General features: G+C 42.6%; 2 protein-coding genes across 2 annotated transcripts in view; one reads left to right on the top strand and one right to left on the bottom strand.

Moving 5' to 3' along the window:
• LOC135080879 (probable Rho GTPase-activating protein CG5521) overlaps window positions 1–25,360 on the top strand; it is a gene marked incomplete at its 3' end in the record, with an annotated part of 42,996 nt that overhangs the window by 4,482 nt on the left and 13,154 nt on the right. Inside the window, exons 3-27 of the mRNA XM_063975607.1 lie at window positions 857–874; window positions 1,597–1,768; window positions 1,853–2,433; window positions 2,620–2,913; window positions 3,275–3,459; window positions 3,998–4,141; window positions 6,316–6,497; window positions 7,681–7,763; window positions 7,841–7,992; window positions 8,330–8,510; window positions 10,750–10,872; window positions 10,991–11,086; window positions 12,386–12,487; window positions 14,326–14,579; window positions 14,643–14,783; window positions 16,958–17,182; window positions 17,766–17,869; window positions 19,289–19,419; window positions 19,988–20,142; window positions 20,742–20,867; window positions 21,200–21,367; window positions 21,645–21,770; window positions 22,166–22,262; window positions 22,637–22,821; window positions 25,178–25,333. Of these exons, the coding sequence (XP_063831677.1) occupies window positions 857–874; window positions 1,597–1,768; window positions 1,853–2,433; window positions 2,620–2,913; window positions 3,275–3,459; window positions 3,998–4,141; window positions 6,316–6,497; window positions 7,681–7,763; window positions 7,841–7,992; window positions 8,330–8,510; window positions 10,750–10,872; window positions 10,991–11,086; window positions 12,386–12,487; window positions 14,326–14,579; window positions 14,643–14,783; window positions 16,958–17,182; window positions 17,766–17,869; window positions 19,289–19,419; window positions 19,988–20,142; window positions 20,742–20,867; window positions 21,200–21,367; window positions 21,645–21,770; window positions 22,166–22,262; window positions 22,637–22,821; window positions 25,178–25,333 (4,181 nt within the window). The remainder of the gene's footprint in view (window positions 1–856; window positions 875–1,596; window positions 1,769–1,852; window positions 2,434–2,619; window positions 2,914–3,274; window positions 3,460–3,997; window positions 4,142–6,315; window positions 6,498–7,680; window positions 7,764–7,840; window positions 7,993–8,329; window positions 8,511–10,749; window positions 10,873–10,990; window positions 11,087–12,385; window positions 12,488–14,325; window positions 14,580–14,642; window positions 14,784–16,957; window positions 17,183–17,765; window positions 17,870–19,288; window positions 19,420–19,987; window positions 20,143–20,741; window positions 20,868–21,199; window positions 21,368–21,644; window positions 21,771–22,165; window positions 22,263–22,636; window positions 22,822–25,177; window positions 25,334–25,360) is intronic.
• On the bottom strand, window positions 23,498–24,760 carry LOC135080657 (endocuticle structural glycoprotein SgAbd-5-like). Its single transcript, XM_063975349.1, has 3 exons — window positions 24,652–24,760; window positions 24,257–24,378; window positions 23,498–23,927 (listed from the first exon to the last, which is right to left on the bottom strand). Exons 1-3 carry the CDS (start codon window positions 24,661–24,663, stop codon window positions 23,714–23,716), a joined length of 348 nt encoding a protein of 115 aa, XP_063831419.1. The 5' UTR covers window positions 24,664–24,760; the 3' UTR covers window positions 23,498–23,713.

Raw genomic sequence — 25,360 nt, 5'->3', positions numbered from 1 at the left:
TTCAATCAACAGATCTAAAGCATGTTGGATACTCTTAAATCACATCGTAGGCCTGTATTATAAACTTATGTTGATGACTCGCATGAATCTTACTGCCATGCGGGCAAATTATATCAATACACACTCAATCTGCATTTTAATGAGGAAAGAATTTCTGAATTCAGTTCAGTAGCTTTCCAGTTTATTCATTTCAAACATACAAAAGTACAAACCCTCCTACTTTGTGATATTAGTGCTGCTCTCACTGGGCATTTAAAACAAAACATGTTAATACCCTGGAATTAATCATGTTCTAATCTAGTTCTGTTACAGAAACTCGAAAACTTTCATCACATAGCGCCATTGGTAAGTAGTCACCAGGAGCTAATAAACAAGTCTCTCACCAGATGCTGTGCATCGTCACATGCCGAATAATAGTACAAGTTTTACAAAACAATAAAACTTGTATTATTGAGCAGAGACGATGCACAGCATCCCAAGAAGGCCTCCTGGTGAGCTCTCTATGAAGAACTCCGAGCAAGCTCGCCCCCAGGTGACTAAAATGGCGGCAAACGGAAGTAAGTCAAATCAATTCCTATTAAATAATTGCGGAAATGACGTCATTTAAGGTATAAAATGGTAAAAAACTACACCGGAAGTAGACGCATCTCTCACCAGATGCTGTGCATCGTCTCTGCTCAATAATACAAGTTTTATTGTTTTGTAAAACTTGTACTATTTGTAATGAATTTGCCACATTTTCTTGATTGATTTTAAACAGAAAAGCATGATAGTACTTTATTTTATGTTCTCAAAATTTGTACATCACAGAAATTGGTATTAAAACTTATTTGTTATTTTTCTTTTTGCCATACAGAACTACCCTTCCATCTTGGTGAGTTGTGGGTATATTAGTCACATCAATGAGTGATCATAAAACATCATTATTTTGTCCCTCAGTCATTGTCATAGTACTTCAGTAATCCGTATTGTGGTAGATGCTGCTATCTTATCATGTTTCATAGAGCTTGCTTATCCATTGGCATCGGATTTGTTATCATTGCACTATGAGATAACAACCACTTATACTGTTCATAAATCAAAGCAAAGGTTTTGCACAAGTTTATTTTTGTAAACAAGTTATCTTTTTTTTATAACTTGGAAGTTAATTTTTTAAGCCAACAAACAATAGTAGAGCACATTTTTTTAAGTATATTGCAGTATTGAAACTAAATTAATGGAGTATTGAAAAGTTGATTATCCTTACCTTTGCCACAGTTTTCCATCCTAACATTATTTTCATTGTCAGTCCTTGCATAGTTACATCATTTACAGTAGTTGCATGATATATTAATCATTTAAGATACATCATCCTCCCTTTCGATAGTCAGGTAATAAAAAGGGCACTAACTTTTGTCATATTATGTCCAGTTGGTAAATAGGAATATTCACTTTTCATTGACATTATACCCCGAATGTAGTTATTTTGAAGTTGAAACTAATGTCATGATTTAATGTATGGCTGATTGATGTTTGTTTATGGTTGGCTTAATTAACCAACACTAACCCCCAAGTATTACCTTATTCCATAAATACTTATGTGTTTTTAATTTTTAGTGCACAAGGCTGGCCGAGAAGAGTTAGAGGGAGCTTTATCCCTACTAGAAAAAGTATTATGTCTTCTGCCGGAGTTGATCGGGAAACGATGGCAGTTGCATTCGCTGACGAGAATATTTTCAAAACTCCTCCATAGTTGGAATTCACAAAAATTAAGAGCAGAGGCTATAAGGTACTGCTACTTTAACACTAGCTGAAGAAATAACTATATTTTGTGTATATTACTTCCACTAAATATTGCACATTATTTTTATAGATATTTCCTGTTATGGTATCAAGCACTAGGAGACAATGCGCCTATCGAAGTACATCGGATGTTTGCTTCCCTCGTTCCGGGGTTACCTGAGCCGTGCATACAGCCGTCAGGGTCCCCGCTTAAAGCCAAGCCCTTTGACGTGGCCGCAAATGTTTCACACGAGTCAGGCGACTTCAGTATGGAAGACATATTGCAACACCCAAATTTTAGCTCAGCAGCGGACAATGCGAAAAAGGTCGTCGTAGAACAAACATCCACTGGCATAATCGGCAAGATCGCGAACGTCTCGGCGTCAATATTCCACGACACAAATGCGCTTAACCCCGTACAAACGGTTGAGATCCAACCTTTACTGCCCGCGAGTACTAACGAGAGAGCAGTCGACAATGAAACCAAATATTTCTTCGAGATCCTCCTCGATGGCATGGCGACGTCGATCACTAAAATCCAATGGAGGGATCGCTCTCACACCAAGGCCATGAGATGTTTCGCGTTTCTGCTGGAAAAGTTCAAGTTATATTACTTGCCCGTAATTTGTCCTCAGTTTAATCACAAAAATTCTCTTTACAAACCCAATCTTGGTAAGTTACGTTTTTAATTAAAATAAAAAGGTACAGACGAAGGCACTTATTCAAGGTAAATACTGTGTCTTATGCAGTTGTAATAGGACAACAAAAATGGGTAATGATGTGCTGTCGTCTGTACTTTGTAACATATTTTAGTATCTGATTGTCAACTTTTTAATTATTTTAATTATTATTTTTTAGAACTGCCAGTGCAGCACAACATCTTAGAAGACGACTTCGTGATCTGCCGCGTGACGCTCATTAAATGGATTGCTAGCTACGCGCATTTCATGAAGAAGCAGGGCAGCGATGGCGGCCAGCCGTCCTCCATGACGAGTACGGGCTCGCACGCGCCGCACTCGGGCACGCCGACTCCGGCCGCGTCGCTGCATCATGAGGAGGAGACCTCTTTCACTGTGGGACACCCGTCGGATTCTAGCAGGGCCTCGTCGCATGACTCAGCTTCTAACACGCCGCATCCCAGTTTAGAGTCAGGTAAGATTTTGAAGCATACACAAGGAGTAAAAAATATTACATTTATTTAGTTTCTGCATTTTCACACACGCGTCTCTGTATCAAAATATAAGCTAGCAGCGCAGTGTGAGATGGGTTTCCTTCCAAACGTGAGCCCGCGCACGTGACGAGTGCCTGGCGCAGAGCGCCTGCCCGGGCGGCCCGGGATTCGTGCACCGCGAAAACAGAGCCTAATAAAGAAACACGTCTTGTGACGTCACTTAACGCTTATTAACAGCAGCATTAGGGTCCCATTCTTCTCGTAACTACTATGGTAGTACTAACTGTGGGAGTGTTATGTGATGTAATGTTCTACTAAATCCTGATGACGATGTGGTTGCAGCAGCGTCAGGCATGTACGAAGAACTGAGCTCAGAGCTGGTGGTGCGCGACGTGCTGTGCGGCGCGTCGCGCGAGCACGTGGACTTCACCATCGAGGTGCTGCGCCAGGCCTTCCTGCTGCCCTTCGCGCACGCCGCCGCCGTCCGGCGCGTCATCGCGCTCTACAAGGACTGGATACAGATGAACGTGAGTATCGTAGTCTTCATCTAGATCATCAGGTGCACATCATTAAGTCATTCATTGGTATCCACTGCAGGAGCATGCTGTATGACCCTATCCAATTTACCAAAAGGAAATAAATTACCTACACTCCCCACATTGGCCAGACGGGAGGCTTGTGTCTGAAAAAATAAGCTATGTGGTTAATTTAGTGTACTTTTCGCATGGTAAAACGACTTTATTCATTAATCTTACCGTTTATCTTTAAGCCGCGGAGAAGCCTGAATCTTAGACAAATGTATTCGTAACGCCGCATATTTAAAAATTCTGTATAAAAATTTTTGTGGATCGATTTTTAAGTGAAGTATGTAGCAAGCAGTTAATTTTTATAGTGAAAATAGACAAAAATAATATATTAAGGTTGAGTTGCACCACCTAACTTTAACGGTAACTATGAAGATAACCGGTACTTTTTGTATGGAATTTGACAGACGTTTGTTAAAGTTAAAGTTAGATGGTGCAACCCAGCCTAATTTATTTAAATAACAAAATTTTCTTTCGAAAGGTGGCAGAAATCCCGCCGTTCCTAATGGAGACTACGTACGAGCAACCGGCGGGCGAGCCGCTAGCGCCGCCGCGGCGCCTGCGCAACGACTCCTACCTGGGCGCCGTGGGCCGCGACAACGTCATGGTGCGAGCCGGCCTGCAGGTAAGCATCTTCCTCACGGAGACTACGTACGAGCAGCCGGCGGGCGAGCCGCTAGCGCCGCCGCGGCGCCTGCGCAACGACTCCTACCTGGGCGCCGTGGGCCGCGACAACGTCATGGTGCGAGCCGGCCTGCAGGTAAGCATCTTCCTCACGGAGACTACGTACGAGCAGCCGGCGGGCGAGCCGCTAGCGCCGCCGCGGCGCCTGCGCAACGACTCCTACCTGGGCGCCGTGGGCCGCGACAACGTCATGGTGCGAGCCGGCCTGCAGGTAAGCATCTTCCTCACGGAGACTACGTACGAGCAGCCGGCGGGCGAGCCGCTAGCGCCGCCGCGGCGCCTGCGCAACGACTCCTACCTGGGCGCCGTGGGCCGCGACAACGTCATGGTGCGAGCCGGCCTGCAGGTAAGCATCTTCCTCACGGAGACTACATACGAGCAGCCAGCGGGCGAGCCGCTAGCGCCGCCGCGGCGCCTGCGCAACGACTCCTACCTGGGCGCCGTGGGCCGCGACAACGTCATGGTGCGAGCCGGCCTGCAGGTAAGCATCTTCCTCACGGAGACTACGTACGAGCAGCCGGCGGGCGAGCCGCTAGCGCCGCCGCGGCGCCTGCGCAACGACTCCTACCTGGGCGCCGTGGGCCGCGACAACGTCATGGTGCGAGCCGGCCTGCAGGTAAGCATCTTCCTCACGGAGACTACGTACGAGCAGCCGGCGGGCGAGCCGCTAGCGCCGCCGCGGCGCCTGCGCAACGACTCCTACCTGGGCGCCGTGGGCCGCGACAACGTCATGGTGCGAGCCGGCCTGCAGGTAAGCATCTTCCTCACGGAGACTACATACGAGCAGCCAGCGGGCGAGCCGCTAGCGCCGCCGCGGCGCCTGCGCAACGACTCCTACCTGGGCGCCGTGGGCCGCGACAACGTCATGGTGCGAGCCGGCCTGCAGGTAAGCATCTTCCTCACGGAGACTACGTACGAGCAGCCGGCGGGCGAGCCGCTAGCGCCGCCGCGGCGCCTGCGCAACGACTCCTACCTGGGCGCCGTGGGCCGCGACAACGTCATGGTGCGAGCCGGCCTGCAGGTAAGCATCATGATCATCAAGTCATTTAGTCTCCACTGAAGGAGCGCGAACCTGTCCAATTTATTAGAGGCAAATGGAGAATTTAGCCTACACTCACGTTAGCCATACGGTGTAGGGGTGCCTGACGTTCGCATATTGATCCTTATTACAAAATGAACCTGTTTCAATAAAGTAAAATTATTTCTACGCGCACAAAGTTGCAGAAGCTAGGAATTTAGTAAGATAACATTTAATATACAAGTATGATTTAGGTAAGTCTGCCGCCTTATTATGGTAATTATGCATAATGATAAATGATAACGTAAGGAAAAGTTACATCTTTTTCCTGCATCGTTTGTATTGTATCTGTCAAGCAAAATGGCTTCCCAACCTTGATAAATGAGTATATCACAGTCACTCACCCTGTCGTCTAAAATCTAAATATCAAATAATATGCTTATGTCATACATTTATATTATTCACCAACCAAACATTTTCGAATTTAATTACAACCATTTAATTTAACACGAATCAAGTTGAACTGAATATTATGTTAAAGAATCCCTTTATATGCGCATACGCATACGTCAAAACTGGGTTTTCTCCCAACGACTACCACTAAATCCGCCATGAAACCTCAATTCTCACATTGTTATTGTTATCTCACATTGCAGGAAGTTACTGTAACTTCCTACTTTTTTATATTTTTAAACCGGCAGACAGTGGTGACTGAGTTTGTTGCGGCGCTTCTTCTCAGCACTTGCCAAATGTTTGTCTCGAAGCGCTGGTAGGGCAAAAAAAGAATGAGACATGTATAGGCTCCTTAAGAGCATTTGACGATTTATAAGTACTAATTTAATTAGTCTAAACCAGCGGTTCCCGAAAGGTGGTCCGCGGAACCCTGGGGTTCCGTGGAAAGGCTGCAAGGGTTCCGTAAAAAATATTATCCCACGTTTCGTGATCGACGTTGTTCGCGCGCACCGACTTGTTTACGCACAAGGGAGGGGCAGGGCGTGCGGGCGGAGTAGTACGGGGGTTCCGACAAAAAAAATTGAGAAACCCTAGTCTAAAAAAATAAAGATAATTTTGATTTGATTTATTATTATCATCCCCAGAACGTTCTGCAAGTGTTCATGACGCAAGCGGCGAACGTGTTCCTGGCGGCGCCGTCGCCGGTGGCGCCGCCGGGCGCGCTGAGCCAGCAGCAGCTGCTGGACGAGCAGACCGACACCTGCAAGCGCGTGCTCAACATCTACCGCTACATGGTCATGCATGTTGCTATGGACGCCAACTCATGGTATGTACTCTTGTCATATATCGTGTAGACTGAGGGCTTACGCTCGTATTCACAAACGATGCTTGCCTAAGGGAAGCAGCAAATCGAACGCACAGCGTTGAATAGAAGCTCAGTGATTGGTTCGTGTGTCACCCTGTGCGTCCACGCGCACAGTGAGACCTTATAGTAATGTTTGTGAATACGGGCGTTAGTGTGAGTTTATATCTAACGTCGTCACTAGTGAGCGCGTTAAAAAAAATGAAGATTTAAGTTCTTGAAAGGTTCCGCTAGGGGCGCTGTACAATGACCAACCATTTAATATCACTTTTTACGCAGCTAACATCGAATACGTTTGACATAAACTCATACTACGTCCCCTGTTGTCATATATCATGTATATTCTTGGCACATAATCATGTATATCGTGCACCGGCTTTGAATCGGATGAGCGCGAACTTCAACACCGTCGACCACTGAACTTCGATAGGGCTCGTTATCAACTCCTGACATCCTCATCAGGTCGTTTAAGCTAAGCGTCCACATGTCTGTATCATACGCATCGGACGTATCGCACGCAACGGATCGTAGTATTATTTATATAGAAACTCATATAAGTGCGTCCACCTGTCCGCATCGTACGCATCGCACATCGACAATGCCGACACCTATGCTCCGAGAGGCAACTTTTGCGATGCCTGCCGATGACGTCATACGTAATGCCGATCAGTGGACGCAGTCCGACGCTCGCTCTGCATCGTTGGCCAATTGTTCATCGCTTTACTCCATTCTCATAGAGTCCACACGTGCGTTCACTATGAAAATCCGAATGAACTGGCATCGTCAATCCGTATGCTGGTACTCACCGTCGGTAATCCGTACGCTGCCGGTACAGTGGACGCACTGTGAAACATTTATCCGTTTTGTACGATGCGTCCGGTGCGTACGATACCGACAAGTGGACGCTTAGCTTAAGTCTCCACTGCAGGAGCACGACCCTCTCTAATAAACCACAGACAAATAGAGTATTTAGCCTACAACCTACATTCACCATGCTGACCAAACGGGTTGGCGAAGCCTAATGTTCGCATATTTGTCCCTTAGCCACCTTGTACGGATTCAATATTCTCTATTTTATTTTTAGTTAGTAAAGATCCTTAATTTTTTTCAGATTGTCTAACTTTAACTTTTCCATTTTTGCCTCCAGGGAACAACTGTTACTGGTTCTTCTGCAAATAACATCGCTTGTTTTAACGAAAGTACCACCGAAACGGAAACAAGAATCATTAGGTATGTACCGGCTTTGATAAAATGATGCTTTTAATTATGTATATATTGCCTTTTTTAACGCATAAATATTAAAATAGGTGGGTTCCTCGCACCAGCGTTGTTCCAGACTCTGATAGTGACGTGGATCAAGGCGAACCTGAACGTGGCCGTCAAACCGGAGCTGTGGCAAAATTTCATGGAGCTACTGTCCCGGCTCACCCACTGGGAAGACCTGATCAAAGAGTGGGCGGTATGAAGAAATGTCACAATTTTAATGTTTGCTTGTGTATTATAAGGTTGCAGGACTTGCAGGCGGCTTTCTTCGGTATATGGTTCGTTACTAACCTGAATGTAAATATGTCTACTAACGAATGGAGCTTCTCACGCTTTTGTTTTCAGACGAATCAAGTTATTTGATTTCGATTATGAAATAAATATTTTTTGTTCTATGTACCAAATGTATTTTCCCTCATTTCAAACTTCGAATTTATATGATTTGCACGTCCGCGCTCTAACACCATTTTTACTCTAAACAGCTTGTCCACTACTGTTTAGAAGCCTTCAAATAAACACGATTCCTTGAACAGAAAACCATGGAGACGCTCACACGAGTATTGGCGAGACACGTATATTCCCTCGACTTGTCCGAGACGAGTGCAGCGGACTCGAGGTCACGTGCGCGTCGTGCTACCCCCGCCCCACAGCCCGCGCCGCACCCCCGCCCGCCGAGAGGACGAGCTATTGCACCGGCTGACGCTAGAACGCCGGGTGAGTGACGTCACGGGAGATGCTACTTCTATAGGCAACTCGCTCGACTTGTCCGAGACGAGTGCAGCGGATTCGCGGTCACGTGCGCGTCGTGCTACCCCCGCCCCGCAGCCCGCGCCGCACCCCCGCCCGCCGAGAGGACGAGCTGTTGCACCAGCTGACGCCAGGACGCCGGGTGAGTGACGTCACTGGAGATGCATGCTACTTCTATAGGCAACTCGCTCGACTTGTCCGAGACGAGTACGGCGGACTCGAGATCACGTGCGCGTCGTGCTACCCCCGCCCCGCAGCCCGCGCCACACCCCCGCCCACCGAGAGGACGAGCTATTGCACCAGCTGACGCCAGGACACCGGGTGATTGACGTCACTGAATATACTGTGTTCAGTTATAACAGACTAGTTCGACTTGTCGGAGATGAGCGCGGTGAATTCGAGATCGCGCGCCGCGCTTTCCCGCGCTGCACTTCAGCCTACCTCGAGGACGAGCTATTGCACCAGCTGACGCTAGAACGCCGGGTGAGTGACGTCACTGGAGATGCATGCTACTTCTATAGGCAACTCGCTGGACTTGTCGGAGACGAGTGCAGCGGACTCGCGATCACGTGCGCGCCGTGCTACCCCCGCCCCGCAGCCCGCGCCGCACCCCCGCCCGCCGAGAGGACGAGCTGTTGCACCAGCTGACGCCAGGACGCCAGGTGATTGACGTCACTCCGGATAACATCTCTAAGCCTGGTCCGTGAGCACGTAGAATTTTGTCCAATGACCCCAAGCTACCCATCCTTATCGCTCGCATGTAATTATATTGCTGTCGCGACTGTGCGACGGGCGCCCGCAGTGAGTGTGCGAGCGCGACAGCAACATAATTACGCGCAAGCGATAAGGATGGGCAGCTTGCGGTCATTGGACCAAATTCTACGTGCTCACGGACCAGGCTTTAGTTCTACTACAGCTATAGGCATTAACTTCAACGACTCGCGGTCACGTACGCGCCGCGCCACCCCCGCCCCGCATCCCGTGCCGCACCCCCGCCTACCCCGCAGCCGAGCTATAGCTCGCCAGGACGCCGCGCCGGGTGAGTGACCTCTCTTTTCGTGTCTGCAATAGACAGCTATAGCCTACTCGCATCGACTTGTTGGAGATAAGTGCAGCGGACTCGCGGTCGCGCATGTGCCGCACCACTCCCGCGACTGAGCTAGACGCCAGAACGACGGGTGAGTGACGTCACAAGAGATGACACCTCTCGCTCCTACTGATGCATTTATAGCAACTCCCGCGACTTGCCGAGCTGTCGCTACGCTGCCGCGCCGTCGCTCCCGCTGATGGCTCCCGATGATGACTGAACGTCAGGTAAGACGTCACTTCTAGCAGTCAGAGGCAACGCGACTCACCCCGAAGACCGCGCCGTACAATATTCCGTATGTATAGCCCGACCAGGAACATAAAAACCCTCGCCATGTTGCGGAAAACTAATGGTACTAATTTCTTTTAATGGCAACAGTAACTGAAAACTTCATTGACATGTCACCTTGCATGTCAGTCTATTGCTGTCAAAGTGTAAACAAACTTTATTTTAAATGTGCGCAATTGATTTTGTGAATTAAATTGCTAAAATCTTTTTATAGTCGTGAAAGAAAAGTGGTTCACAATGTGTTAAAGTATTTGTCGAAGAGAAATACTAAGGGTTCGGACAATATTTTCATTGAATAATGTTTCTGACAAAGGTTGTCAAATTGACTGGCATGTTTATCGTATAGTACAGTCCACTATGAAAATTAGCTGTGGTTTGTTTCAACTACCAATTTTAAAATTGTTTGTCACTTTCTAAGTGTTGAATTTTATGGAATTGGGAAAGAAGTACCGAGTTTGAAGCGTTCATGAGCAGACATTGCAGTTGAATATTCAAGTTCTGAATTTGATTATTGATGAATAATAAAATACTTCCTACTAGCTCGATTGATGGTTTCATTTAATTTATTTAAAACCGGTTACCTATAATAATATTTTTTCGTTAATTTAAGAAAATATCAAATTAGCCCGTAATCCTGAATCCTGATACATAAAGTTAGCCTATTAATTTAACACAGGTACGACTGTACTCAGTGTTGCACTATCAAATGCAATTGACGCGCCTCTATGCCAGGGTTTTTATGTTCCTGGTCAGGCTATAAATCGCATTACCATTATAATTTATGTTCCGCCCATCGATCGTTTCAATAAAATAGAATTATTTTGCCTGCAGGCAAGTCCCCCAAGGTGGGCCATGAATCGCAGCAACGCAAAGAGACGGGCAGCACGCGGCGACAGCTGGCTCGCGCGAGAAGCGACCCGCACCTTGGGAAACACGCTGCTGCGCTCTCCAACGGTCAGTATCTAACTCTATTATAGGGCAATATCACAATATTTATTGGTTTAATAATGAAAAGCTATTTCTGCGTATTGTATTGTGAACTTATGGTATCATATTTTCTTTTTGTATACAGAAGAAACCAAAGAACCTAACAATAAGCCAAGAAGATGGTACTCATTGGACTCACTGAGACATTCGGTTCAAAATGAGGACCGTGATTCAGCCAGTGGTAAGTCTTAAAACATGCACGATATACAGGGTGTTACTTTGCATTCTTGCCATATTTACAGAGGTTACTATATTACTGATACTGAACACAAATCCGTAAAAAAATAATGCCCGAAAAAATTTTTTTTTAATCTTGAGTATTTTATTTTATCGACAATCTGTTAAACACACCACTAATTATCGTAACGCATGCACATCACTTGTTGGCGATGGCGATGGAGACTTTTTTACTTTTTATTGTATTTTTAAATATCTATTGCAATCTATTCTTTAAAATGTCTTTTTGACACTTGTAAAAAACTGAGAAATCCATCAAACACAAATTACGTTATAAATAAAAATAATACAAAAATGACTGAAGTGTATTCAAACAACGAATAATTTAATCAAAATGGTGCTTGGAGTGTCTGCAAGACGTCTTAGACGAAATGCTTGATGACGTACCCTTAGCGTTACACCAAATGCTCTACTACCAGCAGGATGGTGCTCCCCCACAATAAGGACGTCAAGTGCGCGAATAATACGTTTACGTGTACGTCCAGTAGCTTGGCCACCACGATCCTCGGACCTGACACCAATGGATTTTTGGAGTGACTTGAAACGACTGGATAGATAAACAGTGTAAACGCGTTACATGAAAGGATTGTTTTAGTGAAACTGTGATACAAAACGTTTATGTGTTGCGAAAACTAAAGCGAAAAACCTACGCTTCGCCGTGCTAGACTGTGCCTTCATCAGAACGGAGGACACTTTGAACACTTGCTTCGCAGTACGTAAACTTTGTAAGTAGGAACTTATGAATAAATAATTAATTGTGAATAAGGTGATTTCATTTCATACTTAATTTATTAATTTGTAAAAATAGGGTACAATGTTGTAAATTAATTGAAACCCTATTAATTATTACGTATTTTTGACGGTCCTAAGCCCGTAAAGTAGAAAAGAAAATCTGAAATCAACTGAAGAGTATTTTAAAATAGTTATTATGACTGGATAAAAAGGCTGGTACCCAAAGCCATAAAATTAAGAACTAGGCCACGCCCACTAGGTTTATTCCACTTGCACCTGTAGAACGTGCGAGACAAAATTGGTTTATTCCAATTTGTACTGAAAAACCAAATTTACTAAAATCTTAGTGTACTTTCTTTATAGGAGTCTCTTGTTTATCCTAAATAATAGGTATTGTTCCCTACTTTTATCTCTGTGAATATGGCAAGAATGCAAAGTAACACGGTGTATACTTTTAAATTATTATTGCCATTTAGAAAACTTTTACATATCTATTTAATTGTTTGTTCAGGATCTCGGTCTCCTTCGCCAGCGCCCTCTAGCGGAGTGGAAAGCAGTTCAATCAAAGATTCTCCATTACAAATTGATTTGGCATCAGATGGTGGCAATGTCGGTAAGAAACAGTTTTTATCAATAAGAAGATAATTTGTATTCAACTGTGTTTTAACACATTTTTGTTACATTTTCCAACAATGAATGTTTTCGCGTATGAAAGATCCGCTAGATGGCGGGACGTGGATGTGGGGTCTGACTGCTGCCTGATTGGTGGATTTTGACATATCTGTCAATGTCATGTCAAAAATAACCAATCATGCAGCATTTGGACCTCGTGTCTACGTATTGCCATCTGGCGGATTTTTCATACGCGAAAACCCTCATTGGTCAAAGGACAATGTTCGTTCTCCATACATTGTTCGCCGTTAGATCAACAGTGCCGAAAAAATACTTTCTAGGTTCTAAATGACACAAATCTTTATGTAAGAACAATTATTCCTGGCGGACCAATTCTATAAACTTATTGATAGCAATATTGTTATCATAACCTCTTACTTACTAGTATTGTATTATAATATTGTATGCACATCGATTTGGGAGATGTTCTGTATTGTAGTTGTCGCAGCCAAATTGTATTATAATATTGGACGGGTTTTGGAAATAGCTCGGCGTTCCACTTTTATCATTTACTTACTTACATTTTGCACGTAAATAAATAACATGAATCCTATGTTTACTTTCCACTCTTGACATTTAACACGTGACTTACCAAACTAACTATCTCCATGGTTACCGTCTTAGTCTATGCATGACTAGGGATTGAACAACTTTTAATTGAATATTATTAACAATTCTCGATAATTTTTATCGATTGAAAAATATTCGGTATTTGAATCGAAAGGTATATTCAATTTTATCAATATCAAAATATTCAATTTTAATAATAAAATAAATATTATTTACTACCACCTATGAAATGTTCTGAAAATTGCCTGGAGCGCTCCCCCAATCCTGGGTTTTCCCTTTCCAAACTGAGAGGACATCATTTTGGTTCTATCGATACATTATAAAGGTAGGTACTTAATATTTGAAATGTATTACCAATTATTGTTATAAGCATTTTGAGTGAATAAAACTTTCAATTCTATTAGAACTTTAGACATTTCTCTCACTTTAAGCGGCATTGGATTTTTCATCGGATTTTGAAACTGTTACAGATATATTAAAGATGATCCCATATTTATGTCATTGTCAATATCAGTATTATGATCACAATTCTTTTTATTTTATTCATGACCTTTTAGACCAGTTGGACACATTAGATAGCTTCTTGTAGTATCGTGCAATATATTTTTAACTTTTAATTAAAATCTAGTCATACTGTAGCAATTTGGACGATTTATTTTATTTACAAGATCGGTATCTTATTGTCTATGATGACCGCAATCAACATCACTATTACGTGGATTCCTAACAATGAAGTACGGCATTGCCTTGTGCCGATTTTACATAGATTTTATCGACACAAATTATGGAACTTCATAGGATATGGAGCAGGCCACGCCCTAAAATGTCCGGATGTCGTCATAGTATTATGGAATACATATAAAAGACTTTTATTATTTCATTTTCTAATCCTCAAGTGTCCATTACAATCTAATTAATATTTATGTATTCAAAAAGTAAGAGATCAATTTTGATACTTTACTGCTGTGCCCAGGAATCTGAGGCCGTTTCTGACAATGTCCTTTAGTCCATGACCACTCAAGTCAGAGTATAATAATTCTAACTCAATCCGAAATCAATTATACTAACCACTTGATAATACGCTCGTATAAGCATGGAATCATGGAACATTTAAATCGACAATGACGCTGTTCTATTAAAAACAAAATAGGTACGATTGAAAACAATACAAAGCGATTGAAGAAACTCTGTTTACTTTTCCCGCCCTAGAATGGTCGGAGAACGACTCAGGCAGCGGGGGCGGGTCAGGCTTCGCGGGCGTGGAGCTCGCTCGCGGCGGCGGCGGCGGCGAAGGCGTGGGCGTGGTTCTGGGCGGCACCGCGCGCGGCTGGCTGCCCGACGTCGCTGCTGTGCTATGGCGCCGCATGCTGGCCGCGCTGGGCGACCCCAACCAGTTACGCGACCCGCATGCGCACGCGCATCTATACAACTACCTCATACATCTCAACTCCACGCTGCTCAAGGTGGGTCCCTTTCCACAGCATTGAAGACTAGGTCGGCTGACGCTGATGATAGGGTGGGGTGAGAACTGGCGGCTGCCCGACGTCGCGGCTGTGCTATGGCGCCGCATGCTGGCCGCGCTGGGCGACCCCAACCAGTTACGCGACCCGCATGCGCACGCGCATCTTTATAACTACCTCATACATCTCAACTCCACGCTGCTCAAGGTGAGTCATACATGGTTACAGGTTACAGTCTAAAGACCGGTCGCCGAGCTAATTACGCGCGAGCGATAAGGATGGGTAGCTTGGAGTCATTGGACGAAATTCTATTTGCTCGGCGACCTCACTTTATCTACAATATTGAACACTAAGCAAGCTATAAAGAGCAGTTCGGAGCCCCTAATCAGCTGCGCGACCCGCATGCGCACGCGCATCTATATAACTACCTCATACATATCAACTCCACGCTGCTCAAGGTGGGTCCCTTTCCACAGCATTGAAGACTAGGTCGACTGATGGTAGGGTGGGGGTAAAGAATGGCGGCTGCCTGATGTCGCTGCTGTGTTATGGAGCCGCATGCTGGCAGCGCTGGGCGACCCCAACCAGCTGCGCGACCCGCATGCACACGCGCATCTTTATAACTACCTCATACACCTCAACTCCACATTGTCATTGGACAAAATTCTACGTGCTCACGGATCAGGCTTTAGAAAGAGCAATTCGGCGCCCCTAATAAGCTGCGCGACCCGCATACGCACGCGGCTATACAACTACCTCATACATCTCAACTCCACGCTGCTCAAGGTTGTCTGCCCGAGTATAGGTCTTATAACCGGAAGATTAGAATGGCCATGGGTGGTGGTGGGTTGCCCGAGTCTAGGGCCTAGTTCAGACACGGCGGAATCCGCGCGGTTGCTGGTTGCTGGGCAGTTCTCGGAAGGTTTGCATCGAAACACGGTTACCGCCTCAGTGCCTCGCCAATGAGAACCACCCACAAACCGCGCGGTTACCGCGCGTATCTGAACAAGGCCTACATGTATAACATTACAGCAATACACATTGAAGAAGAAAAATAGTTTATTTCAAAGAATGTGGTTACAATAGTTCTTATAATGAAAAAGATCTACATATTCTGCCATAGTTTGTTGGCGTAGAAATTATAAAACATAAGACTACACTACAGCATTGAAGACTGGGTGCACAAGGGACGGACACAAGTCCGCAGAAGTAATGATGGTGGGGTGCATTTTGCAATATCTTATCACAGCCAGGCCTGGCTCACTCCGCGCGGTACATACGATAATTACCTACAGCGAAGCGCCCCGCCGGCGGGTATTATATCAGTCGAGTGTCACGAGCGCGCCCGTCAGAACGCTGGCGTGCGTTGTAGTACCTAATTCTATAATCGAAGTATTATTTAAAAATGGACATAAAGAGAAAGAAATATTATTGTGCGGCGTTCGGGTGTTTAAATTCGAAAAGAAATCTACCGGATTTATCTTTTTTTTCGCTTCCCAAAGATGCTGAAAGGTATGTTGGCCATGTAGAGACATAGAAAGAGACAAAACTTGTAGGTGAATAAAATTGTAGGTACTTAGTGCTGTGCGAGCTGAATTCCACTGTATCGCGTCGTAGCAAGACTCGCATTTATTTAAATCGTCTTGCGGAGTAATCCTTCTGTACCTGTACTATTACTTATTCTGTGTCACAGCGCTTAAATAGTCACTTATGCAGATTTTACAGATCAAAATTAATATTAATATTGGTTTAAATAAAATAACTTTTTTTAACCTTCAGTATCATTTATTTCGTTTTAAAGGCCCTAAAATAGTTCAATTTTATTATTGTTTGTTAATCACAATCACGATGTATTGAAATATTCAAACAATAGATACTGTCAACAAAGATTGATATAAAAGAATACATAAAAGAATACATATTATTGCGTATAATATTATTTTATCTAAGTTTCAACGTGCTCTCTGAATATGAATGTGAAAAAACATGTTTGCCTCATGAATAAAGTGGTATGCAGCGTCCACTCACTACGTCATAAATCAACTTATCTCGAAAGATTAAGTGTAGCGAATCAATAGTTTCCACTCGCTTGCATGTTTGTTCTAATACAAGACGGCAATGGGACGTGTGACCCCATACGTTTAAATCTAAAGTGAATATTATAACAAACAAGTTCATTTACCCGTTAAAATAGGAAACATAAATAACAAAGCCATTCACACCGCCAACACCAATCGCACATACGCAATAAAATCGTGTCATCTAATAGGTATTGGGGCATCTGTTAATTTTTATCTCAAATATGGCTTGCTGGGATAACTTATCATTCGATATCACGACGTTTGGCGCGCTGTAGAATTTCTCAATCATAACATTCATAGCCATCCATTGCCGCGTTTATCCTTTGTTGTGTTAGAAAAATATTTCTTTTGTTTTTTTTTTTGTTGACTTTTATAAGAAGTGACTATTACCAGTCAAAGGTCGGGCGGGCTTCGTGCATGGTGTTACTAAGGTTGTGCGAGCTGCTATCCAACTCGAAAGTATTCAAGGAGTGCCCATGCGAAAGAAGAGCAGGAAAAAGGAGACTCCTGAGGAGGCTCCGAAAGGTTAATTGTTACATTTAAATTTTTGGACAAAGTTTAAGCTTTAAGGAATCTATTCAAAATTCAGTCGAAAACATTTTAGGAGTTAGTAGATATTTATATTGAGCATTTACAAAAAAATTGCGGAGTTCGTAAATAACAATAAGAATTATCGCACTTATTGAGGGTATTTGGAAATAATTCAATCTCGATTGTTTTTGTTCATGTCAATTTGACAGATTGAGGTTTTGACGTTACTAAAAAAATGTGTTCATGAACCTAAAATAATGCCGTTCCAATTTTTGGATATTTCATTCAATGTGAATTTGAAAACATCGCCCAGTGAAGTAGATTTTTCGGTGGACGAAAAGGCAAGAGTCCTTACCCGTGATTTATATAGTGTTCTAACATCGTTTAATATTAACAATAGTGAATAACATCAAAAGTTTTTTGTAATAAACATTCCAGGAAAAGAAAGGAACAATATTTTGGGAATGCACACAGACGCAAATCGATAGCATTCTATTATTATCACACTGGATACATTTGTGATATGAAAACGGCAAAATATTTTGATCTTATCGCTCAAGATAGTTTTCTATTTCAGATAAGCGCAAACCAAACCCTAAATGGAAATACGGAGATCCATGTGCCGTTTAATCTCGTGGCGGGATGGTGTCTGGAAGCCGAGGCCTTGCCGCCTTCGCACAGGTTAGTAATATTAGAAAATAAAAAATGATGAATAAAAATCAAACTTACGTCATTAGTTTTAAAATTATTTAATTGACCTACTGAGTGTGTATTAATTTTTACTTTATTTCAAATCACTACTAAACTAGCAGATATTAGAAAATAAACTTTTAAGGTTCTTTTTTTCGTCTACGTGCTAAATATTCAACTGCAAGGTTTGCTTGGTAAGGGAGAGTCCGGTAATTTGGACCAGATTTTTCAATCCCATTTTACACATAGTTTTCTTTTGTTTTTGCTAATGTTCATGGTATATAATTAAAGAGAAATTATTCAACTTACTATTTCATAGGTATTTATCAACATAATTGTTGTATATTTAGCACAAATCAACAAAATGCGAGTTCAGAGCTTCGGTCCAATTTAGCCAACCGGTTCGATAATTTGTACCACAGGGTTACTAAATTGGATTTCAATAAATTTCAAGCCTATAAATAAGCTGTGGCAAAATATTATACGATACATTCTTAACAAATTAGGTAACGAAAAGGAACAGTAGTTAATAACATAGACAATCGATATTCTTTTACACGTTATCATGATTTTGAGTAAAAGTTTTGTAATTCCAATTATCGTAACGCACACTTGTACCTAATCTACTTTGCCAGTCTTTTGCTTTCATTTATTGTTAGTCAAACATAACTACGCTATTATAACTTCAAAATATAATTAACTAAAAAAAAATCGAAATCCTTTCTTAAAGTTCCATACAACTTGATGTGGTACAATTTAGCCGACTAGGTGATAGTTCTTTTAAAAAATATAGCTTATAAATACCGAAAAATGTTTCAAATAATTGTAATTCACACTAATTTACGCTTCTTAATAATATATTAGAACTACCCTGTGATTAAATTTAACAAAATTACAAACTAAACATGCATTGTCAAAAGTTACTTGAAAACAATGAAAAAATACTTTTCAAAATAAAACACACGTGTTAGTTGTCACGGCAAAAACTAAATGACCGATATTAATTGAATTTAGTCGTGTATCGCTGAGTGTTGCAATTACAGACATTCAATAAATACTTTACGAAATATGAGGGTGGTACAATTTACCCGGCGGTACAATATACCGAACTCTCCCCTATTACAAATGGATAATAAAACATGTAAATTATATTTGTCGATTTGTAACTATGTAATTCATAAAACTAAACAAATTAAGACATTTTTTTTATATTTTGGACTGTCACATGGCATTTATTTTCCTACTATTTCATAAGTGCCACTTGTGGTCTAAACTGAATAAATATTTTTGATTTTGATTTGATTTTTATTTTTGAATTTACTAGACTCCTAGAATCGTTTTTAAAATTTTGATCTTAAAAATATTATGTCTCCTTTTTTAAGTAGTTTATATTTTTAACCTGTCGTGTAGGGCCGGCAAACTTCTTGCACTACGGCTGCTGTGCGAGTCGACGCAAGCGCAGGGCCCGGGTGCGCCGTCCTCGTGCAACAACCGACTACACCTTGCGCACCTCAACCTCTACCAGCGGGCACTGCACCATGGTAAGTGTAAAACTAAATGTACAAGGGCTGGGAGGTGTCACTTGCAGAAGCTGGGTACGCCCACGGATATATATGAGTAAAAAACAGACAGATTTGTCGTTTCAACCGAAGGATATCCTCTGTTGGACCTTCCCCAAAGGTTTTCACAACGACTAGTCCAATGCTGCCCGCATCCAGGTGCTTCCCGCATCCTTCACGAGATCCGATGTATACTCCTGAAATCAATTTATAAGCTTATCATTATATGCGCAAGAAAGTCTGATAAATATGGCTTAGCGATTCAATTTTGTTATACTGTCTCTTTCTCATTTTATCTTTGTTTATTTCAGTGCTTATTGTAAACTATCCTTATCTGGCAAATTGTTTTGTAAAAGTTCAAACACCAACTGTAGCGCTTCATTTAACCAGCCATCACCGGCGCGATCACGGCGCGCTTATAGGCCAATGACAGGTCGCGAGGACTGTCATGCATGGGTCGCGCGACCTGTCATTGGCCTATGATCGCGCCGTGTTCGCCGCGCTGCGCCGGCGATGGCGGTCTGCCTACTAATTGATGACCATTCTCCAGGTTTAACGGGCGAGGATCGTTCCGTGGTAGACGTGCTAGTAGAATACGCAGCCCCTCGGTACTTGTCGCTGGCTCTCGACGGGTACTCGCTGCTGCTACTAGACTTTGTGCACGCCTCCACTGTCGTGCTCAACTCTTCCGACATGGGCGCTTCGGTGAGTAAACAAGGCGCTTCGGTGAGTAAACAAACATAGACCACGGCACGTCTAGTTAAACTTTATGGCATCCTATTTAACTGTGACAGGGACGATTTTGCAACAAAAACTCTGATATTTTATAAGATTTTAAACTTTCGCGTTCCATTTCAAGTAAAATATAAAGACACTGGTTTTAACGCGATAACAAATCAGAGATTTTCTATTTTAGTTAAAATCTCTGATGTGTTGACAATAATTAAAATGATGCACGATAGTGTGTTATTATGTAGTGCTGTGGAGGAAGACAGTAAAAAATCATATAAAAAATCCGGATTCTGTTTTTTATCTTTTGGGTATTCGTGAAACACCAATAATTTACACTATTTGTGAAACAATCGTAGACTTGAATCTGTGCATGAGTTGAAATGGAGATTTGGGCCTATTTATCAGAATGCAACTTATTTTCCTTTTTAGATGATGACGCCAAATGTTGTTCACTGATTGTTATTAATTAATTAAACTGTTTCCTCATTCGAGCGTCCTCGCAATGACCTATGCCAAACAACCTGTGTTTGGCTAATTTAACATAATCAACTGAACGCATAATTTATTTGCAGTGTCCGCGCACGGCGGCCGTAACGTTTCTCGGTTCGCTATTATCGTTGCCCGACGGGCTGATGAGCGCGCCCATGCTCCAGCCGTATCCACACCAATACAACACCGTGTCCTGTCCAGATCTGAAGGTATTGTTTCTTTGATGAATGTAGTTTTATGATTTATCTCATATTATAAATTTTGTAAGAGGCAAATAAGGGAGTAATATGAAAATTGCATCTCCCTGACTCGTCGGCGTGGGAAATATGGGTCAAATCCATCCTTGTGCCTTTGATAAATTGAATAAATTGGAAATGATCATTCTTTTGCAGTGGAGACAATGTCCTAATAATAGCGCTTTCAAGAAGCCTAGTTGCAAGAAATAAATGACTTACGAGATGATGATAAAATTTTATTTTTTTACAGACCTCAAATTATTACGTGCTTCATACCTTCCTCATTTTAATTGTTTTGTCCTCAGGAGCATGTCCTAAACATCGTAGTTCGCGTGTGCCGTCGCGAGGGCGCGGCGGCGGCACGATGCGCGGGCGCATGCGCTCTCACGGCGCACGTGTGCCATCTCTTGGCGGCGTGCACATATTGCGAGCGGCTGCCGGCGTATGTCACGTGTCTGCTGCAGATGCTCATGGTAAGGAGTCTATAGTTTATTGGCTTAATTACACTATGCCGGAAATTGGCCGAGACGTAATAGTGTGAACACCATCTCAGTTACTTTCTCCGTGCCCCACCCGTGCGTCGCCCATACTTCTAGTGCTTCGTCTCGTCAATTGTCCGAATAGTGTACTTGCGCCACAAGGCAGGGATTACGAACCAGTGCCACTGTTGGCACGCGACATCATAATTTGGTGGTAAGGAGTCAATGAGAGCCACACTAGACCTCTGTAGTTGTCGTGTGCTATCGCGAGGGCGCGGCGGCGGCACGATGCGCGGGCGCATGCGCTCTCACCGCGCACGTGTGCCATCTGTTGGCGGCGCGCACATACTGCGAGCGGCTGCCGGCGTACGTCACGTGTCTGCTGCAGATGCTCATGGTAAGGAGTCTATAGTTTATTGGCTTAATTACACTATGCGGGAAATTGGCCGAGACGTAAATAGTGTGAACTAGCCACAAGGCAGGGATTACGAACCAGTGCCACTGTAGGCACGCGACATAAGTTGGTGGTAAGGACTAAGGAGTCTATGAGAGCCACACTAGACCTCTGTAGTTCGCGTGTGCCGTCGCGAGGGCGCGGCGGCGGCACGATGCGTCTATGGTGTAGGGAAGGATAGCGAACCAACGGGTGACACGCAACTCAACAACCACTTCACCATCACTGGTACGGAGCCTACGGTTTTGACCAAGGTCATTCTTGTGAAACTTCTTGTTAGCATAGTTTTTATTAGACAAGATATACCCGCTTAATTTTCCTAATTTTCGTTGTTTCAGATGAAAAACAAAAATATTGCGAAAGTCGTCAGCGACTGCATATTGGTCCTAGCCGATTACACCGATCGAATAGTGGAACAATATCCTGACTTAGCTGGTAAGCCACCGAAAATATTGTTATTCTTCATTACTCTTTTTCCAGCATTCTTTCAAGTCTGTGTTATTTATTTGCTGACAAGTGTTATTAGTGTAGATTCAATGTTGAGTAGTATCCTATTATGATACAAGAGCGCGTAATGTAGCACACCGCGATAATCTCACATTTACTACCGAATTGTCATCTGTCATTTGTAACCTGGCATTGGATAGCGGCTCATTGGCCAAAGGTTACAAAAATATTTAAGCATTCAGGTTTATGCACAGCAAGCTAAACATTGAGGCATCTTATGCTGTTGTTATAGGTCCTATTTTACAACTGTACAGTCTTATTATGTTTATAAGGACTGACGTAAGATAATCTTTTTTGTCCAGGTAAAATAATAAGGTGGATATGCGCGTGTCTGGCGCAGCTATCAGGCAGTAGCACGCGCGAGGGTGCCCGGCCTCTGGCGGGCTCGCTGCTGCTTTGCTTGGCGGAGTTCGCCGTGCGCTGCGGCCCGGCGCGCCTCATGCAAGAGCAAGAGGGCGGGCAGACGCTGCTGCTGATTATATTTAAGGTAATTAACGAAGTATACAGGGTGTTAGGTAAATGGGTATATGAGCCGACACTAGCCCACGTTAACATGGTCATATAAATGGTATGGTGAAGTCAGAAAATTGATATCTTCATTTTAATTATTTAAATTTTCATACAAATCGGAATTTATAAAATTTATTTTGTATGAAAATTAAAAAAAAAATATGATGATATCAATTTTCTGACTTCACCATACCATTTATATGACCATGTTAACATGGGCTAGTGTCGGCTCATATACCCATTTACCTAACACCCTGTATAAGGTAATAGAAATGGGAAAACCCTGTGAATTTATCCCACCAGGTGGAGCATCGTCAATCCGGTCACTGTGAGTTGTCAATAGAATATTTGTAAATTTCTAACTACTTTTTAGTTTCCTTTTTACTGTTTTACAATACGCCACTGTGTTCGTTAGCTGTTATAATCAGTTTCCCAAGAATTAGGATATATTAATGATTTCCCTGAGCCTTCTCTTTGAAGCCGATGCTGGTTGTCAAAAAGTTGTTTTGACTTTAATATAATTTGTTATTTTTAAAACTACCTACTAATATTTTACAGCTGATTATAAAACTGTGAGACAAAACACTAGAAATGTCTCTAAAATATTGGAAGGATAGTAAAAAAATACTGGACTATTTAAGTAGAGTAAAAAGTAAGTAAAAAAATATTTTATTTCTGTATAAAAAATAAGAAAATCAACAATTGAGTGTACAAAAATATGAACAAACATAAAACAATGATTTTAATGAGCATGCGTAGTAAAACCTACACAATCGATGATAGTAAAATTCGATCCATGACGATCAAACCTTTAAATTTTGATTGAATGATTGCCAAATGTTTGATGTGATATTGGACCAATATTGGTTTTACTGGTGGTACTGTTGTTGTTGGCCTTGAGGCTGGTCAACGTGCTCCTGTGGCTGGAAGCCGTGTTCGTCAGCCACGTACGTGACCGTGTACACGAGACCATCGGGAGCCGTGTACTTGTACGTGCCCTGCACTTGGATGGCCTTGTGGTCCTCCGTGATCTGCTTGAGAGTCCCTTGCTCCTGGCGGGACGTGCCGTCGCTGGTCTCAAACCTGGAAGTAGACACGATAAATTAAAATATAATAAAAGTTACTTCCTCAAAAAGTGCAGATATCAAATAAAGTGTGACTTTCTGATTTCATAAAGTAGTTACTTCGCAAGTTTGCAATGTAAATTACCAGTGACATGTTGAATTGCAATGCCATTGTGTGTCATATGGACATATCAAATTATCGAATACATCTTGTTCGTTTTGTTAGTCTGTGTCGGTGACAGGATATTTTCATTCATTCATTCTGTCATCATATTTGTATTCCTAATGCATTCATAGATGAAACTCTTAAAAGATTAAACGATTAACAGTCCAGAAAAAATAACTTACTGGAATTGATAACCCTCAGGGTTGACGTCAGCCTCCTGCTTCAGGATTTGCACAGGGTACTGGTCGTGTTGCTGGGGGGCAGCCATGGCCACAGCCACCGCAACGGCAAGGGCGCAGATCACCTGGGTTCACACAAATATCACACTTATAGCTTGACAGATAAAACATATTTTAGCTTCCCAAAAGTCTTTCTAGTCGCTTGTTGTTTAAAATTGGCGTTCAAGTTTGACTTTAGTATAAAACAAATATGTTACAAGTCAAATGAAGCGGATCTTCGATATAGCATTTCTTTTCGAAAATATCTTAGACACAACTGAATAAATTATATTTTATTGACAAAATACTTCAATTGTTTTAAACCTTAAATAAACTACTTAAAAAAAGATTGTACTTACGATTTTGTGCATTTTGTTGATGAGTTTGTATGAAAGGAAGAAGGATGAGCTGAAGGCAGCTGCTGACTGTGCCGGTCTCAGTGCGCATCGCCGTTATAAATGCAAACCCTAATTGATGACCAAACTATCGCATGCGGTGGCCGCCGCTCGCGCCATAGTGCTAATGAAGAGAGGCGGTGTCCTAGAAAAATGAAATTGAACACTATCATTGCATAACGGACGGTTAGACACAATTTTTATTGAAATGAGATAGCCTTGAGGAAGTACTACCGTATTATTGCTAGATTTTCACACATACTTGCAGTATTTCAAAACTTTTCTTTTTAGTACCTTCTGGTAGAATGTGATTTGTGGCTAACTAAATGAGGAAAATAAATGTTTCATACAAATTAATGTATGTGCTCTAAATTCAGAAGATATCCCGTTCTTGTTGCTATTGTAGCCAACTCCTATTCATCCATAATTGTCTGGATGAAGTGTCTATTTATTTTACTACTTTCCTAAAATACTTTTATCCTCTTTACAGGTGCTATACGCTGTAATGAAAGGAACTAATGGATCTGAAATAGAAGGACTGTCTTTGCCTGTAGATGAAGATTTTGACCCAAATATACAATTGGACAATTTGGGACCCAAGACGGCACCGGCATCTACGATCGATGTCAAACTTTGGGCTCAAACGGTAAGTTTTTATTTCGCATATCTCGCT

This window comes from Ostrinia nubilalis, chromosome 18 (genome assembly GCF_963855985.1).
Source record: "Ostrinia nubilalis chromosome 18, ilOstNubi1.1, whole genome shotgun sequence".
Lineage (NCBI taxonomy): Eukaryota > Metazoa > Arthropoda > Insecta > Lepidoptera > Crambidae > Ostrinia > Ostrinia nubilalis.
This window is presented reverse-complemented; position numbering and strand designations above follow the sequence as displayed.